At 39.9% G+C, this 20,162-nt stretch overlaps 1 protein-coding gene and 1 long non-coding RNA gene across 6 annotated transcripts in view; one reads left to right on the top strand and one right to left on the bottom strand.

The window, feature by feature from the left end:
- The window catches only part of LOC145526758 (uncharacterized), a 49,018-nt gene extending 46,885 nt beyond the window's left edge, over positions 1–2,133 (top strand). The window contains exons 6-7 of the long non-coding RNA XR_014069153.1: positions 918–1,049; positions 1,141–2,133. This is a non-coding gene — a long non-coding RNA (uncharacterized LOC145526758). The remainder of the gene's footprint in view (positions 1–917; positions 1,050–1,140) is intronic.
- The window catches only part of UVRAG (UV radiation resistance associated), a 311,614-nt gene that overhangs the window by 19,173 nt on the left and 272,279 nt on the right, over positions 1–20,162 (bottom strand). For all 5 annotated transcript variants that reach the window (XM_081543163.1, XM_081543165.1, XM_081543164.1 and 2 more), the window contains one exon: positions 11,713–11,804. In XM_081543163.1, the coding sequence (XP_081399289.1) occupies positions 11,713–11,804 (92 nt within the window). The remainder of the gene's footprint in view (positions 1–11,712; positions 11,805–20,162) is intronic.

The raw sequence follows: 20,162 nt of genomic DNA, 5'->3' as shown, positions 1-20,162 counted from the left end.
TCACAGAGATAGTGAGTGGCAGAGCTACTCTTTGAACCCATAGTCTTCATATGCTCCTTAGAACTGGGCAACTGCTTCCCACTCTGGCCTGCTCTGCAATCTTCACATGACCCAGTCCTCCTTATGCCCCAGGGCCACTAAATGTCGCATCTCCTTAGTGAAGGCTTGTCCAGTCCTCACCTACACCCCACACCTTACACTGGTGTAAATGACATCCTTAAGAATGTTCCAGATAACTTTTCCACTTTCCTTCAGTACTTCATACTTTCTGTTGTCTATCACATCTTGTTTCAGTGCCTGCTCATCGCTGCTCAGAAGCTGGTGGGTAAAAGACTTGGTGGAGAGTGAGCCTAAGGTACCAGGGGAGGGCCTGCTATCTCTGGCCTGCTGAGTGAGTGAATGAATGAGGATGTGAGCTGGATCTTGACGTGAAAGCAACGTTTGGAGAGAGCAGAGGCAAAGCAGGCAATTCTAGGTGGTGGGAACTTGCCTGAGAAAAGAATTGAGGTCAGAAATGACGGGGGCCTGTCTAGGGGCCAGTTGAGCCGGGGTTCTCACAGTAGAGAGATGTAATTGAGGGCTGTCCTCCGGACCTGGAAGCAGGAGCCCCCTCACACAGTCTGTTCACAGCAGCGCAGCACAGAATCTCTTCCTCTCAGTGCTAAACATATCGTCTCAGTGGCAGCCGTCAAACAGCGGCTTACATGTCAGGGAAGCCGTCAGGCTTCCCTGACCATAATTTCAGCATCGGCTGTGCACGAGCACGTCGAATGGAATCCTGGGCCACTTTGTAGTTAGTAGTAAAAGAGAGGAAAAATGGGATGTTTAAGTGGCATGGTGGTGGCTTTTAACCAAACCATTCAAGAGTACAACTTCTGAGCTGAAATTCTGCTTTTCCAATTTGTGTTGCTTGGCAGTCACAACAAGGTTAATGATTCAAGGATGAGAAAACGGAGACTTCTTTCGGAAAGGATCAGCATAAAGTCCTGGGAACTGTGCCCCAGGGAACTGTGTTCATGAGGAAAAGGGATAGTTTTATGATTAGTCAGGTAAGATGCTTTGATGTTAGATAAGAATTCTGTCATGTGAAAGGAAAAAAAATAATTAAAGTAATTTTAATCACACTGTCTTTTCTTTAAGAAACAAAACAAGCTGTCACACAACTCTGAAGCTTAGCATAAGGAGGAATTCAGTGACTGCACTGATCGTCAGCCAGTTTGAAATTCTCAACACCAAAAGAACACACAGCAATCTACTTCCACCGGGACCAGTCTATGAATGGTAACCACCACACAGAGGATGGAAGTGTTTTCTTTTACAAAAGATGTAAGAGGCTCCCTTAGGAGTGTGAGTTTTTTTACCCTTTGCCCTAAGGAGCACAGGCTGGGGAGGTAATTCCTCAGTTCGTGGCTGCTCTTGGAAATTCTCAGGTTTCCCCTGAGGCTGAAGTGTTTGTTCCAGCTTTGTTTAGGTTTGGAACCTCCAGGCTGCCTTTCCACAGCGGTCTTTTCTGGGTTCGTAATGTGGCAGACATTTTGCGTTACTTTGCACCTGTCTCGGCAGTCCGTTTTTCATTATGGCACCATAAAGTGGTGTCTACTATCCATTCAGTGTTAATGTGCTTGGCACAGCTGGCATAAAGGGGCACTATACAGATGTGGGAATTGGGGGCTTAATGGGTTTACCATGTCAGTGCCAGGAGACCTAGACTCCAGTCTTACTGCCACCGGCTCATGGAGCGGCCGTGCTTGGAAAGTCATTTAATTTATCTGAACCTCAGAAATGGAGAGTTGCTGGAAACAGTCATGTTTTAGAAGGGAAAAGACAGTCAGGTTGCAGTGAGGAAACACTTCTATGTAAGCATTTTGGGTAAACTGTCTAAAGAGATTGTAGAAGAAAGGGATCTAGTTTCTGAAGTTCCAGTAACTGGTTGTGATTTTGTTTCTCACTTAAAATATTTACTTCCCCCCCTAATTTTGTATTTTCTGTTTTGTATTGTTTTCTTTAAAGGGTTCCCTAGTTGTATAAGCTCAACATGGCACAAAACCTAGATCCTCTCTGTTTCTGAAATGAATTTGCACACTAGCCAAGTGGTCTATTCTTTGCCAATAAAGCTGCTGTGCCTTTTCTAAAGCTGTTCCTGCTATATGAGGGTATGGGTATGGATGGAGGTAGGAGAGATAGAAAAGGGAGAGCACATACTCGACAGTGTGTGACGTGAGGAGCCGGTATAAGGACCATATGTGAGAGCAGGGGGAAAGGTGGAGGTAGGAAAGAGCTTGGATTTTACTCTAGCCACTGCAGCTAGGGCGTGATTAAGATACAGCTAAAATTTAAAAAAGATCATGCTGGCTACTGTGAAGAATGAACAGAGATGGGACATGAATGAAACCAGGAGACAGGCTGGACTAGTGCAGTGCCTGGGTAAGAGCAGGTGGTGGCTTGGGCTGGGGTGGTAGCAGCAGAGATGATGGGAAGAACACTTGGTGGGTGGAGATAACAGCATTTTTGCTGATGAACTAGACTGTATCAGGGAGGAGTGAAGAAAAGAAGAATGCTCCTCTGGTTTGAGCAATTGGGCAGAAAGTGTGTCATTTGTTGAGCTGAAGAAGGCTAGTGGAAGGACAGTTTTAAATGCTGAGGCTGAGGTGCCTGTGATATTCCAAGGGGAGGTGTCAAGCACGTCTCTGACTATAGAGCTCACAGGAGAGGCTGACACTGAAAACAACGTGAGGAGTCATAGCGTGCAGATAGCTTTCAAGGGTAGGGCATGACATCATGTGAGAAGAAAGCAGAGAGAAAAGGAGAGGAGACCCTCAAACAGAACTGTGCAACTCTCCATACTTACTGATTAAAAAAAGGAGGACGAATAGGAAAAACAGGCAGAAAAGAACAGCTGAGAGGAGGAATACCAGGGGAAGATAGTGCTGTGGAAGCCAAGAAAGGAAGATGCATCAAGAAGGCAGGAATGGCCAGCAAGGCCAAACGTCACTAAATACAGACTAGGCTAAGGATGAAAAAGTGACCGCTAGGTTTGGCAACAATGAGTTTTAGGCACCTACCTAGATAAGAGGAATTCCAGTACACTGAGAGAACTGGAAATCACACTGGAGTGATTTAAGGAGGAACTGGAAAAAATAGAACATAAATAGACCCATAATCATCATAAAAATTAAATTAGTAGCTAAAAATCTATTCTTTCCCCCCTCAAAAAATGAAAACCACTAGGTTTTTCAGACCTTCATGATAGATAATTCCTATTATACATAAACTGTTCCAGAGAATGGAAAAGAAGACTAGAAAAGAAAAGGGAAAGAGCCTCAGTTTATCTTACAAGGCTGTTATAATCCTGTTACCAAAATCAGACAAAGATTATTGTATACATAGGCTAGCCTCATCTCAGTTTAGAAAAGTAGATATTCTAAAAATATTAGCAAATCATGGAATCTAATTAAAAATGGTATAAAAGAACTTATTTACAAAACAGAAAGACTCACAGATTTCAAAAACAAACTTATGGTTATCAAAGGGGAAATGTGGAAGGGAGGGATAAATTAGGGGCTTCGGATTAACACTCACACTACTATAAATAAAACATAACCAACAAGGACCTACTGCATTGCACCAGGAACTCTATTCAATATTCTGTAATAATCTATATGGGAAAACAATCTGAAAAAGAAGGAGTATATGTATAACTGAATTACTAAGCTGTACACCTGAAACTAACACAACATTGTAAATGAACTATTAGTTAGTGTCAGTCACTCAGTCGTGTCCGACTCTGCGACCCCATGGACTGTAGCCATCCAGGCTCCTCTGTCCATGGAATTCTCCAGGCAAGAATACTGGAGTGGGTAGCCTTTCCCTTCTCCAGGGGATCTTCCCAACCCAGGGATCACACCTGGGTCTCCTGCATTGCAGGAAGATTCTTTACTACCGAGCCACCAAAGGAAACACAAATCAACTATACTCCAATAAAACAAAAAACAGCATGTGTGTGTATGTGTGTGTGTGTGTGTGTGTGTAATGGAATACTATGCAGCCATAAAGAGAATGAAATGATGCCATTTTCAGCAACATGGATAGACCTAGAGATTACCATACTAAGTAAAGTCAGAGAAGACAAATACCATACGAGATCACTTATACATGGAATTTGAAATATGACACAAATGAACTTATCTAAAAAACAGAAATAGACTTACAGACATAGAGAACAAACTTGTGGTTGCCAAGGAGGACGGGGGTGGGAGAGGGATGGATTGGGAGTTTGGGATTGGCAGATGCAAACTATTATACATGTTGCTTTTCAGTCGCTTAGTCATGTCCAACTCTTTGTGACCCCATGGACTACATACAGCACTGCAGGCTCCCCTATCCTTCAGTATCTCCCAGTGTTTGCTCAACGCATGTCCACTGTAGGTATTATATGCAGAATGGATAAACAACAAGGTCCTACTGTATAGCAAAGGGAACTAGAGGAGGCCTTACAGATAGCTTGGAAGAGAAGAGAAGCGAAAAGCAAAGGAGAAAAGGAAAGATATTCTCATCTGAATGCAGAGTTCCAAAGAATAGCAAGGAGAGATAAGAAAGCCTTCCTCAGCGATCAGTGCAAAGAAATAGAGGAAAACAACAGATTGGGAAAGACTAGAGATCTCTTCAAGAAAATTAGAGATACCAAAGGAACATTTCATGCAAAGATGGGCTCGATAAAGGACAGAAGTGGTATGGACCTAACAGAAGCAGAAGATATTAAGAAGAGGTGGCAAGAATACACAGAAGAACTGTACAAAAAAGATCTTCATGACCCAGATAATCACGATGGTGTGATCACTCACCTAGAGCCAGACATCCTGGAATGTGAAGTCAAGTGGGCCTTAGAAAGCATCACTACGAACAAAGCTAGTGGAAGTGATGGAATTCCAGGTGAGCTATTTCAAATCCTCAAAGGTGATGCTGTGAAAGTGCTGCACTCGATATGCCAGCAAATTTGGAAAACTCAGCAGTGGCCACAGGACTGGAAGAGGTCAGTCTTCGTTCCAATCCCAAAGAAAGGCAATGCCAAAGAATGCTCAAACTACCGCACAACTGCACTCATCTCACATGCTAGTAAAGTAATGCTCAAAATTCTCCAAGCCAGGCTTCAGCAATACGTGAACCGTGAACTTCCAGATGTTCAAGCTGGTTTTAGAAAAGGCAGAGGAACCAGAGATCAAATTGGCAATATCCGCTGGATCATCAAAAAAGCAAGAGAGTTCCAGAAAAACATCTATTTCTGCTTTATTGACTATGCCAAAGCCTTTGACTGTGTGGATCACAATAAACTGTGGAAAATTCTGAAAGAGATGGGAATACCAGACCATCTGACCTGTCTCTTGAGAAACCTGTATGCAGGTCAGGAAGCAACAGTTAGAACTGGACATGGAACAACAGACTGGTTTCAAATAGGAAAAGGAGTCCGTCAAGGCTGTATATTGTCACCCTGCTTATTTAACTTATATGCAGAGTACATCATGAGAAACGCTGGGCTGGAAGAAACACAAGCTGGAATCAAGATTGCCGGGAGAAATATCAATAACCTCAGATATGCGGATGACACCACCCTTATGGCAGAAAGGGAAGAAGAACTAAAGAGCCTCTTGATGAAGGTGAAAGAGGAGAGGGAAAAAGTTGGCTTAAAGCTCAACGTTCAGAAAACTAAGATCATGGCATCTGGTCCCATCACTCCATGGGAAATAGATGGGGAAACAGTGGAAACAGTGTCAGACTTTATTTTTTTGGGCTCCAAAATCACTGCTGATGGTGATTGCAGCCATGAAATTAAAAGACGCTTACTCCTTGGAAGGAAGGTTATGGCCAACCTAGATAGCATATTTAAAAGCAGAGACATTAATTTGCCAACAGAAGTCCGTCTAGTGAAGGCTATGGTTTTTCCAGCGGTCATGTATGGATGTGAGAGTTGGACGGTGAAGAAAGCTGAGCGCTGCAGAATTGATGCTTTTGAACTGTGGTGTTGGAGAAGACTCTTGAGAGTCCCTTGGACTGCAAGGGGATCCCATCAATCCATCCTAAAAGAGATCAATCCTGGGTGTTCATTGGAAGGTCTGATGTTGAAGCTGAAACTCCAATACTTTGGCCACCTCATGCGAAGGGTTGACTCATTGGAAAAGACCCTAATGCTGGGTAGGATTGGGGGCGGGAGGAGAAGGGGACAACAGAGGATGAGATGGTTGGATGGCATCACCGACTCGATGGACATGGGTTTGGGTAGACTCCGGGAGTTGGTGATGAACAGAGAGGCCTGGCGTGCTGCAATTCATGGGGTTGCAAAGAGTCGGACACGACTGAGCGACTGAACTGAACTGAACAAACCATAATGGAATGAATATGAAAAAGAATATATATATATATGTATAACTGAATCACTTTCCTGTAAAACAGAAATTAATACATGGTAAATCAACTGTACTTCAATAAAGTAAATTTAAAAAATTAGCAAATGAAATCCAATACTATACAAAAAATAATGTATTACAATCAAGTAGAGTATATCCCAGGTGGCAAAGATGGTTTAACAACAGAAAATATGTTATTAGTTATTAACACAGAAAAGAAGAATAAATATAGTATTATCTCAATAAACATAATAAGCATTTTACAAAATTCAAAATGCACACATTCATAATTTCAAGAAAAGCAACTCTTAGAGAGCTGGGAATAGAAAGAAACTTCCTTTTGCTAATAAAGAATATCTGTCCAAACCTGTAATAGAATACTTCATGGTGAAAAGAAGCATTCTCTTTGAAGTCAGGAATAAGACTGCTGTTATTATATTATTGTATTATTAATATCCACCACTGCTGCTCCTCTTCCATAGAACATAATAGAATGAAAAGTAATAAAAATTGTAAAAAGAGGAAGAAATAATACAATCATTCAAAAAAATGACTGCATACACAGAAAGACTCAAAAGAATCTAAGATAAACTATTGTAATTAATGTTTAGTAAGGTTGCTGGATACATTCTCCAAAATACAAAATCAGTGGTGTTCCTGTATACTAGCCACAAAGAAGTTGGATGCTATAATAAAAAATTTATAACAGCAACCAAAATGGTAAGCTACCAAGGACTAAGTATATAATAAAAGATGTGTAAGGCCTGTATGAAGAAAGCTTTAACACTTCACTGAGGTATGTTTAAAAAAAAACAAAACATATAAAGAGATACCATGTTCACAGAAAGACTCAATATCATAAAGCTGTCAAATCACTCAAATACAATTCATAAATCAAGAAAAGCTGAAAGAGATTTGAAGAAGGGCCGTAAGTAGGAGCCTCACCAGACCAGATATCAAGAAAGTTGGGGAAGACTTCCTTTCCCCTTGCTTTGAAGGAACATGATTTAAGAGTAACACTCTTGGCTTCTCTCCATCCTCCCACTTACTTGATCTTAGGGGAAGAGGGCCTTTTCTGATTGGTGACTTTAGAGGGAAAGATAAAACCTGGGTCTTCTTGGCTTAGCCCCATCTGGGTTTCTGCAGGAGTCACTGGACAGCTCTGTACAGTATAGTTAAGGGCTGGTCGCTGGGCGGGGGGAAGCCTGGGGTTCTCCAGTTCACATCCTGATTGCAAGAGTAGGTTTAGTTTTGAGTGATGTCTTTGCAAGCACTTTTATAATAGATCTAAAGCTGCATTTTCCAAGTGGCGTTATCAGTAATAAAACTGACATTTTGATTTCTGTTAGTCTGTCTCATATCTCCTCTCTCAAGTGGTTCCAAATGTTAGGAGGAAGAGAGATGCTCAAACCTCAGTAAGACTTATATAAATTAACTTTATATTAATTAAAAATACGGTACTAGCCTATAGGTAGACTATAAAACAATGAAACAGAATAAGGAACCTGGCAGCAGATCCATGTGTAAGTTAACTTGATATATGAAACAGACTGCATTATCAACAGTGGATAAAAGATAGACTCTTCAATAAATGATACTGAGACAATCTGCCATCTGTACTGAGCAAGATTTATTTTAGTTGGTTGATCAGGTGGTACAGTGAGTTGCCTCTCTTTTTGATTATTTTAATTTACCATTTGTGTTATAAAACCTTTCATGATTTATGTACCTTGTTTCCAACCAAATCACAAATCGCTTGAAGGTAGGGCTTGAGCCTCATACTTATTGTTAGCTCCAGAGTACCTATCATGGTAAATTCATGCCTGCTAGCTCACTTTTCAAGTAATAGTGGGGATTTCCCAGCAGTCCAGGGGTTAAGACTCTGTGCTCCCAATGCAGGGGGTACAGGTTTGATCCCTGGTTGGGGAACCGAGCTTCCACATGCCACACGATGTGGCGAAAAAATTAAGAAGTAACTAATAATAATGACGATAAAATAATTATTACTTTACATTAAAACTTAGTTCCTAGCCTTCATTCCTCAAGGTATACAGGTCTATGTCAACACCAACTTTTTATGATGATTTTGATATTCTGAGTAGAGTTGTTTAAACAATTGTGTATTTGCTTAACAGGAGTCCTGTCTAAAGTCAGACATCCATATTTTTGAAGATCATAAGACAAAAATAAAAAAAACAAAGTGACGGTAAATCACAGATATCACTTTATTATCCTCAAGGCCTATCCTGATCGCACACAAGAAAATGAAACTCTTCTTGTACTTTCCTCCTCACAAATTATTTTTCCACCTACCATCTCATTTCATCCTCACCACAAACCAGTGAGATGAGGAGAGCAAGGATTATAGATGAGGAAATTACCTTTTAGAGACGTAGGAGTTTAAATTCAGATAGCAAATCAGAAAATTAAAGTGACAAGGTTACATGGCTAACTTATTTACCTGAGGTTTTTAAAAACAGGTCGTGACCTTGTACAGGAGGGCAGGGATCAAGACCATTCCCAAGAAAAAGAAATGCAAAAAGGCAAAACGGTTATCTGAGGAGGCCTTACAAATAGCTGTGAATAGAAGAGAAGCTAAAGGCAAAGGAGAAAAAGAAAGATACACCCATTTGAATGCAGAGCTCCAAAGAATAGCAAGGAAACATAAGAAAGTCTTCCTAAGTGATCAATGCTAAGAAAGAGAAGAAAACAATAGAATGGGAAAGACTAGAGATCTCTTCAAGAAAATCAGAGATACCAAGGGAAGATTTCATGCAAAGATGGGCTCAATAAAGGACAGAAATGGTATGGACCTAACAGAAGCAGAAGATATTAAGAAGAGGTGGCAAGAATACACAGAAGAACTATGCCAAAAAGGTCTTCATGACTCAGATAATCACAGTGGTGTGATCACCAACCTAGAGCCAAACATCCTGGAATGCAAAGTCAAGTGGGCCTCAGGAAGCATCACTATGAACAAAGCTAGTGGAGGTGATGGAATTCCAGGTGAGCTCTTTCAAATCCTAAAAGACGATGCTGTGAAAGTGCTGTACTCAATATGCCAGCAAATTTGGAAAACTCAGCAGTGGCCACAGGACTGGAAAAGGTCAGTTTTCATTCCAATCGCAAAGAAAGGCAATGCCAAAGAAAGTTCAAACTACTGCACAATTGCACTCATCTCACACACTAGCAAAGTAATGCTCAAAATTCTCCAAGCCAGACTTCAACAGTACACGAACTGTGAAATTCCAGATGTTCAAGCTGGATTTAGAAACGGCAGAGGAACCAGAGATCAAATTGCCAACATCCGCTGGATCATCGAAAAAGCAAGAGAGTTCCAGAAAAACATCTACTTCTGCCTTATTGACTATGCCAAAGCCTTTGACTGTGTGGGTCACAACAAAGTGTGGAAAATTCTTCAAGAGATGGCAATACCAGACCACCTGACCTGCCTCTTGAGAAATCTGTATGCAGGTCAGGAAGCAACCGTTAGAACTACACATGGAACAACAGACTGGTTCCAAATAGGGAAAGGACTACGTCAAGGCTGTATGTTATCACCCTGCTTATTTAACTTATATGCAGAGTACATCATGAGAAATGCTGGGCTGGATGAAGCACAAGCTGGAATCAAGATTGCCAGGAGAAATATCAATAACCTCAGATATGCAGATGACACCACCCTATGGCAGAAAGCAAAGAACTAAAGAGCCTCTTGATGAAAGCGAAAGAGAGTGAAAAAGTTGGCTTAAAACTCAACATTCAGAAAACTAAGATCATGGCATCTGGTCCCATCACTTCATGGCAAATAGATGGGGACACAGTGGAAACAGTGACAGACTTTTATTTTGGGGGACTCCAAAATCACTGCAGATGGTGACTGCAGCCATGAAATTAAAAGATGCTTGCTCCTTGGAAGAAAAGTTAAGACCAACCTAGACAGCATATTAAAAAGTAGAGACATTACTTTGCCAACAAAGGTCTGTCTAGTCAAAGCTATGGTTTTTCCAGTAGTCGTGTATGGATTTGAGAGTTGGACGACTATAAAGACAGCTGAGCACCAAAGAATTGATGCTTTCGAACTGTGGTGTTAGAGAAGACTCTTGAGAGTCCCTTAGACTGCAAGGAGATCCAACCAGTCCTTCCTAAAGGAAATCAGTCCTGAATATTCATTGGAAGGACTGATGCTGAAGCTGAAACTCCAACACTTTGGCCACCTGATGCGAAGAACTGACTCATCTGAAAAGACCCCGATGCTGGGAAAGATTGAAGGCAGGAGAAGGGGATGACAGAGGATAAGACATTCGGATGGCATCACTGGCTCGATGGACATGAGTTTGAGTAAACTCTGGGAATTGGCGATGGACAGGGAGGCCTGGTGTGCTGCAGTCCATGGGGTTGCAAAGAGTCAGTCATGACTGAGCGAGTGAACTGAACTGAACACTGTGATAATGTTGAACAATTTGCCATGAATGATGGAATCTCTAAACTTAAAACAACAAAATTCACACAGCAGATGAGAAAAAGATCTGGGACTCAGAAGCCAGTGCTCCTTAGAACAAAGCTCTAAAGGCCTGATCTGAACACACATAATTTTGTAAGTTATTGCACATCATCCAAGGGTTTGAATTACTAAATGACTAGAGCCAACAGCTTTCCTTTTATTCAAGCCAAGTTAATTATCTAATGTCTTCTTTGCATCAGATGGTCCCTTTCCCCTTGTCTTTTGAAGAGGGTCATGTCCATCCTGACAAAGCACTTTTAAAGCAGCAGCTTGCCCTTATGGTTACAACAGGCACTGACATCACAAGGGAGAAACATTCCAGTACATTTGATCCTCCTGGTCTCAGACTACGTCCTGACAGCCTGACCTGTTCCTTGTGTGCTTTCTTCCCTTTATTCTCAACCACTGATCCTGATGTTTTTTTTACTGTCCTGTGCTTGTTCTTTAGAAAAGTCCTGGGGGTTCCATGTGCCCCGTTTACAAATCACATGGCTGTCTTCCAGCCTCTGCCTCAACCATGCACTTAAGAATTCCTTGTCCAAAAAAAAAAAAAAAGAATTCCTTGTCCAGCCAACCTTCCTATGTCCAAATAATACCTCCTTGAACCCACCTCCCTCCCATGGGTGCTTCACCCCTCTTAACCAGACTGGAGCTTAGACCTATACAGGTATGATGGCTGCCTTTTCTTTTCTTCAGGTATCTCATTACAGAAGAAAACTCAGAAGGCAGGTGTGGAGCAGAAGTCAGGCAAGTTCCTCCGGATCACTATCCACATTGCAGTTTCTGGGTATGGCAGAGAAAGGTACTTACCACCTGACCATTAGTCCATGCTCCATGAAGTTTTTCAGGTTAGGGAGGGTTTGCCTCAAGTCTGGAGTCCCTAGTCCATGTTGATATCTTAGCTGCAAAGATGGAAAGACAGAATTAAATTCTGGCAGATACTAGGTAATGCTTCCCAAACATGACCCACTAAAGAAGCCGTCCTCCTCCCTGCCCCCCCTTTAAACTCTAATGAGGAAATGTGACTGTATGTTCCTAACACCATCCCAACCACACTTTCTGGATGGTGTTTAAAGGTAGTCTGCTCACTTCCTGCTCCCTTGCCTCCGAAAGTGAGAGAAGACTAAGAATGACCAATTATATGGAATCAGGATTATTTCCAAGACCCCTGTAGAGTTTGCTAACATCAACCCCAGGGATGTATACCACAAAGCCAGTATTTCATTTTAGGTACTGAAGGCTGGGATTACACACTCTAAGCACATTCAGCCCTTCTTTCACTGACTCTTCCCTTTGTAGAATCAAGAATAAGGTTCATGTTGTATGTGTCTCTGATGCCCAAGTATCTGACACAGTCCTAGTGCTCATTTCATGTTTATTGAACAAATAAAGAGCAAGTCACTTTTGACAGAGGCTGTGCTTTATGTTATTTCTCTTGTGCTTCTAGCTTTGCTTTTTCTCTAGGACCAGAGAATAGAGTTGCTATGGCCTGTGGCTAAGATCTGCTCTTAGTTTTACTTATTTCTGCTAGAGGCTGATTTTCTACAATTCAGTGCCCTTCTATGTGTCTTGGGTAACCTACTAAATGGTTTTCATCTGTCTGTTCCTGCCTCCTCTCATTTTGTCTCTGAAGACTATTTGCTTCCTCACTAAGCATAATAAAGATCCAAGGTTAAGTATAATGTGCATATTCATACACACACACATGATGTCAAATACATAGTAAGTGTTTAACATAGCTCTGTAGAAATTTATTTTTCAAATGACATAATATATATGAAGAAAGGACTTTGTAAACTGCATACTGATGTACATATATGAAGGGTCATCTGCCTTAAAGTTTTGCTTTTCCAGCACCTAATTTAAAAGTGGCTAAGTTAACCTTTAAATATTTTCCTCTTTAAAAAAAATAAAACTACTATCAACAAAAAATCAAAGTAAGTTTTCTTTTATTTGTATCTAGTACTCAATTGACTTTTCACTTAAGTGGGAGTGAGTGACATTTAACAAAGAGTTCACTCTCACTACATTGAACTTTCAAAGAAAACGCCCAAACCTAATCAGGGCTCTTTAATGGTCGGAACATACACATAAGGAGGAAGAAACATAGAATGTTAAAGCTAAAAGGTATCTTGTTAACCCTTTTCTTGTGCAGATGGGAAAACTGAAGCCCAGAAAGAGGAAGGAATTTCTCCAGAGCTACACATTTCAATGGCAAAAATATTATTAGTCAGAGCCTCCTTTTCACAATCATGCTACTCGACCAGCTACCCCAAAGTCTGAGAGGAAAATTGGTTAGAAAAAAACAAAACCCCAAACCTTGAGAAGACAAAGGGAAAATATTCTTTTCCTTTTCCAAATCTAGCTTGGTGACCTAAATCACCTCCTGAGATTTGCTGACCTTGAATTATAAGATCTCCTCCACATTATATGACATCATTTCTTATATTAATAGAAAAGCATTTTTTCCATACACTGATAAAAGCAAAATGGCTGACATCCCAATATGACATTCCTAAATTCATTGTTTCAATAAAAAAGTGAAATTGTTTACACATGGCATGGAAATTTCACCTGTGATTCATACTGAAAAATATTAAATATCAAAAAAGTAAAACCACCCCATACTAAAATAATACTAAGCTATGTGTCCCTGAGCCAGTATGTAGTCAACTGCCTGCCCCAGGCTCAACAATGGAAGGTGGGTGTTGAATTCTTTTCAGAGACCACAATGAAAATTTCTCTCCAAGTCTGATTTTGACTAAAAAAGGAAAATGTGGGAATTTCAAGCCTCCACCCAAATCTTAATTCCTCATTTGCTGTCTAGCATTATTTTTATCATAGAATCTTGGGATATCATAGCTAGAAAAAGATCATGGAGATCATCTTTTCCATCTTCCATTTTTTCATAAGTGAAGAAACTAAGACTCAATAGGGCAAGTGTCCTGCCCAAGGTCTCAGAGCTGATAAGGGACAAAGCCAAGGCTAGAACCTTTCAGTAACAACTCTGAATCCTTTGTTATGTCACCCTTTCAGTCTTCAACATATAGAACTAAAATAGAAATTCCCACATAGTACATATATGTTGTTCAGTCACCAAGTCATGTCTGTCTCTTTGCAACCCCATGAACTGTAGCATGCCAGGCTTCCCTGTCCTTCTCTTTCTCCCTGAGCTTGCTCAAACTCATGTTCATTGAGTCAGTGATGGTATCCAACCATCTCATCCTCTGTCGCCCCCTTCTCCTCTTGCCCTCAATCTTTCCCAGCATCAGGGTCTTTTCCAGTGAGTTGGCTCTTCACATCAGGTGGCCAAAGTCTGTGTGTGTGTGTATATGTGTGTGTGTATGTGTATGTAAAATATTTAAAAGTACATATAATGTTTTACGTCTAAACTACTAAAAGGCTTATATTGAAAAAGCAACAGTTCTTTGCTCTTCAGTAGTGACCACTTTCAGTTGTTTTTTTCTTTACCTTCATATTTCTAAATAGTTATACTAATATTTCTTATTCCTTCCCTCTCATTTAGACATAATCTACTATGTTCCTGTTATGCAAAATGAGGATTTAGCCCTTTTATTACTCTTTTCTTAATACATTTTATCTCCTTACCCATATATTACCTACTTTTTATTAAAGAATATGAGGATTTAACTGTCCACTCTCTCAATACACTTTTCCTCATTCTCTTAAGATATTCAATTATTTTGGAATGTAACATTTTTTGTTAAATCAATATTTAGTATTTACCTTACACCTACAAAAATACTATTCACTGCTAAGCCATATAATATACTATTTCTTTTTTGCCTTATGTTTGTTTTTCCTGAAATGATAATTGCCATTTACCCCACTTGTTGAGTACCCATGTACCTATCACGAGATCCTCCCCCAATTAGGAAAAAACCTTAAGTCCTTCCAATCTGGTTAATAAAGACACCATATAACAACCTATCAAGCCCATTCCCCATCCCTCGGAGATTATTTCCTGCAGTACCTTCTCTCTGCTCCAATCTGAACAGTTTGTTCTCTAGGCTGGTTCTCTTATTATCTACTTAGAACATTCTTTCACCATCATACTGGAAATTTTGTTTACAGTCACCCCTCTATATCCCAAAGGGACTGGCTCCAGGAGCTCCTGCAGATACCAAACACTGCAGATGTTCAAGTCCCTCATCTAAAATGGTGTTGTATGTACAGTGAACATTCAACCCTCCATACCCCATACCCAGGTTTTACGTCAGTGGATACAGAGGGCTGACTGTAATTGTGTTGAAGCTGTTGTTTTCTAGATCTCATCACTTGTTCCTTGATTTACTGCCTCATTTTGGTGGAGCATATTCTATAATAGAGAATATATATATATATTCTCTAGAATATAATAACCCAGACAGCATATTAAAAAGCAGAGACATTACTCTGCCGACAAAGGTCCATTTAGTCAAAGCTATGGTTTCTCCAGGAGTCACATATGGATGTAAGAGTTGGACTATAAAGAAAGCTGAGTGCAAAGAATTGATGCTTTTGAACTGTGGTGTTGGAGAAGACTCTTGAGAGTCCCTTGGACTGCAAGGAGATCAAACCAGTCAATCCCAAAGGAAATCAGTCCTGAATGTTCATTGGAAGGACTGACGCTGAAGCTGAAACTCCAACACTTTGGCCACCTGATGCGAAGAACTGACTCACTGGAAAATACCCAGATGCTGGAAAAGATTGAAGGCAGGAGGAGAAGGGGACAACAGAGGATGAGATGGTTGGATGGCATCACCAACTCTATGGACATGAGTTTGAGCAAGCTCCGGGAGTTGGTGATGGACAGGGAAGCCTGGCGTGCTGCAGTCCATGGGATTGCAAACAGTGGGGCACGACTGAGCTACTGAACTAAACTGATTCTATAATGGCTTTCTGGAAAAGGGCCACATGAGAGGTATCTTTTTTAACACTTTGAATATTTAAAAATATCTTTAATTCCATTCTCATACTTGAATGATAGTTTGCTTGGGTATAAAATTCAAGGCTAAAATGATTTTTCCTTTGGAATGTTGTTTCACTGTCATTTAATTTTGCACATAGCAATTGAGAAACCTGATAACATTCTGATTCCTGATCCATGTGTGTGAGGTGATTCTTCTCTCTTTAGGATTTTATTCTTTAATGTCAGTATTCAAAAATTTCACAATGATAAGCTTTTGTTTGGGTCTTTTATCATTTACTGTTTTGGTCTGAATTTAGTGAGTCCTGTATTCTTATTTCCTTCCAGCTTTACTGAGATATAATTGAGATACAATTCTGTATAAGTTAAAGGTGTGCAGCATAGTGATTTGACTTATATACATCATGAAATGAATACCACAGTAAGTTTAGAGAACCTCCATCATCTCATATAGACACAAAATTAAAGAAAAAGAAATTATCTTTTCCTTGTAATGGAAACTCTTAAAATTTACTCTCTTAACTTTCATATATAACATACAGCAGTGTTAATATATTAATCATGGTATACAATACATCCCTAGTAGTTATTTGTCTTATAACTGGAAGTTGGTACCCTTTGACCACTTTCATCCAATTCCACTCCCACCACCCCAATTCACCCCCACCTCTAGTAACCAGAAATCTGATCTCTCTTTCTATGAGTTTATTTTTGAAGTAAAACTGACCTAAAACACTATGTTAGTTCCTGGTACAAAACACAATGATTCAATTATTTCCATACATTACAAAATGATCACCACAATAAATATAGTTACCATCTGGCACCATACAGAGATATTACATTATTATTGACTATATTTCCCACACTGTACATTTCATCCCTGTGGCTCATCTGTTTTGTAACTGAAAGTTTGTATCTCTTAATTACCCTCACCTATTTCACTCATCCCCCACTTACTGACCTTCCTCTGGGAACCTCCTGTTTGTTCTTTGTAGCTATGACTCTTATTTCTGTTTTGTTATGCTTGTTCATTTGTTTTGGTTTTAGATTGCATGTATAAGTGAAATCATATAGCATCTGTCTTTCTCTGATTTATTTCACGTCGTGAAGAGTCGGACACAACTGAGCGACTTCACTTTCACTTTTCACTTTCATGCACTGGAGGAGGAAATGACAACCCACTCCAGTATTCTTGCCTGGAGAATCCCAGGGACGGAGGAGCCTGGTGGGCTGCCGTCTATGGGGTCGCACAGAGTCAGACATGACTGACACGACTTAGCAGCAGCAGCAGCAGCAGCATAGCATAATATCCTCTAGGTCTACCCATGTCGTTGCAAATGGCAAGATTTTGTTCTCTTTTATGGTTGAATAATGTTCCAGTGTATGTGTGTGCATGCACATGTATGCCCCACATCATCTTCATCCATTCATCTACTGATGGGCACTTAGGTTGCTTCCGTATCATGGATATTGTGAATAATGCAGCAATAGGGGTGTATTTGTCTTTTCAAATTAGTGTTTTTGGTTTCTTTGGAAAAATACCAACAGTGCACAAGTGTTCCCTTTTCTCCACATTCTTGTCAACATTTGTTATTTCTTGTCTTTTTCGTAACAGTCATTCTGACAGATATGAGGTTGCTGTAGTTTTGATTTGCATTTCCCTGGTGATTAATGATGTTGAGCATCTTTTCATGTGTCCATTGGTCATCTCTGTGTCTTCTTTGGAAAAATGTCTATTGAGGTCCTCTGTCCATTTTTTAATTGAGTTGGATGTTTTTTTGATGTTGAGTTGCCTGAGTTCTTCATATTTTGGGTATTAACTCCTTTTCAGATAGATCACTTACAAATATCTTCTCTCATTCAGTAGGTAGTCTTTTCATTTTGTTCATAGTTTCATTTGTTGTGCAAAAATATTTTCAGTCTGATATAGTCCTATTTGTTGATTTTGCTTTTGTTTTCCTTGCTAGTGAGTCCTTTCAATATGAAAACTCTTATCCTCGAATTCTGATTGTATGCTATTATCATTATTGTTATTTTTATTTTCTGTTTCTCTATCTTCATTTTCTGTTACTTTTGGAATTTTTTCTTTTTTGTTTTTGTTTCAGCCTTAAAAAAAAATTACAGGCTTTCTTTAATGTCTAGTAATCTTTGGTTGTCAATTCTTCTTTATGAATGAAACTTTAAAATGCTGATCAGATAAGTCTGTATATTGGCAGGACTTGCTGAGGATTGGAGGATGTACCCCTATGTTCACTGCTGCATTATTCACAACAGCCACAATATGGAAGCAAGCTAGTGCCTATCAGTAGATAAATGGATAAAAAAGAGGTGGGGTATACATATGCATGCACACACATACACTGGAATATTACCGAGCCATAAAAGAGAATGAAATCCTGCTATTTGCAACAACATGGATAGACCTAGATGGTACTATGCTAAGTGAAATAAGTCACTCTGGAGTTCTATGGCTTGAAATATATTGCTTCTTGAAGGCTTTAGGTTTTGGTTTTCTCCATTCTGCCTACTCACAGTTTATCATTTATCTGCTTGTGATTTTCTAAAATGTTGTCAACTCTATTACCTGCTCTTGTTTCTTCTGTTCTTTTCATCTTTGTGTGTTTACAATTTTAAATTATTTTGTCTTTATTAGTAGCATTTCATTAGGATCTGACATAAATGGGCATATTTAATTTGTTTACCATGAAGTCCCCTATATATATAATAGCTTTCCAATATTGGCTACTGGAACTCACCTCTGAGACTCTCTTTTCTGTCGCTAAGTCTCCCTCTAAGCATCCTCCATCTGTCTATTCTATCTGCTCTGAAAGAGCCAACACCAGTTCTATTTCCTGTAGGAAGCTCTCTGATTAGTCCAAGGTAAGGGGGCATTTTCCCCCTCTGCCAAATCCCTTCCTACACCACCTTTCCATCTGCTATCTTTGGAAAGCCTAAACTAAATGACTATATACTTAATACATATTTGTTAGTAAGTTAAAATTAATGCTGTATGGGAGGAAATGAGAGTCATCATGACACACTGGAATGAGCTTAGATGCAGAAGATATGGGTTTGAAAACCAGTGCTGTCACTTACTAGTTGTTTGACTTCAGATTTGTCACTTCTTGTAAATGGGGATGTTATCTGCCCTGCAGAGCTACTGTAAAGTGTAAATACAATATAGTATGTAGGGTACCAAAAACAATAGCTGATACATAGTAAGTGGTCAATACACTGTACCTATTATCATTATGCTACGTATATACTCTCTCTATATATTATCACAGCATCTGCCATTAAGCTAGGCATAAGATAGGTGCTCAAAAACAGCTTATCACTTAATTAGGATGAGAGTCAGAAAAGGAGAATAGAGCTCAAATCAAAGGAAAAAAATCTTAAGTACACAGTTCACTTTTTAAACAACTAATTTCTACTAATTCACTAAGTTCCTTACTACAAGCACTCCAGAAAGGCAACAATAAACACATACACATTAATATCTTTAAAATAATTGCACAGTGAAGCAGAAAGTTTGACACATGATGTGGGTGGTCAGTAGATCTGGGTGACAGACACAGTTCTGCTCTATGGCCATGAGCAAGTCCCTTCCCTGCTAGGGCTACTCAAATAATTGTCAAACTACCTCTTTTGGTAGCCATGGAATCCTTTATTCACATGAAATATTATACAGAAGCCCAAAGTGTAAAACAAACAGGACATTGTAGGCAATTGTGGAGGAGCAGAGTTAGAACCAAAGAGGCATTCCCATCTGGAGTTTAAACCCCCCTGGACTAGATCATCTCCAAGACACTTTCAAAGTTCTGACTCCACTTTAAAATGCTCTAAAAATTATAGGTGTGAACCATGCATTTATACATTTAAAACACAGGTAGGGTAGTGCACCTTCACAATGTGAATGATGAAGGAACACTGATGCACTCAGCCCCATTTCTGGTTTTGCTCACTTCTGATGTGTCAGAAGTCAAAGTTGGATAAGAGGGTGTCAAACCTTCATGTGTTCACTGAGGCATAAGTCTGATGGAAGAGTCTGCAAAAGATACACTTCTGGACACCTTAAGGAAAGTGTCTAAAAATGGAGGGAGTAAAATGGGGTCCAGTCTAATGTTCTACTGTTTCAGGTAGAGATGCTGTTGCTGCTGCTGCTGCTGCTGCTACGTTGCTTCAGTCACGTCTGACTCTGTGCGACCCCATAGACGGCAGCCCACCAGGCTCTACCATCCCTGGGATTCTCCAAGCAAGAATACTGGAGTGGGTTGCCATTTCCTTCTCCAGTGCGTAAAAGTGAAAAGTGAAAGTGAAGTCGCTC

The sequence above is a fragment of the Giraffa tippelskirchi genome, chromosome 11 (assembly GCF_054371585.1).
Source record: "Giraffa tippelskirchi isolate mGirTip1 chromosome 11, T2T-mGirTip1v1.2.pri, whole genome shotgun sequence".
In the NCBI taxonomy this organism is placed as follows: domain Eukaryota; kingdom Metazoa; phylum Chordata; class Mammalia; order Artiodactyla; family Giraffidae; genus Giraffa; species Giraffa tippelskirchi.
Note: the sequence above shows the minus strand (reverse complement) of the source record. Positions and strands in the feature narration are given on the sequence as shown.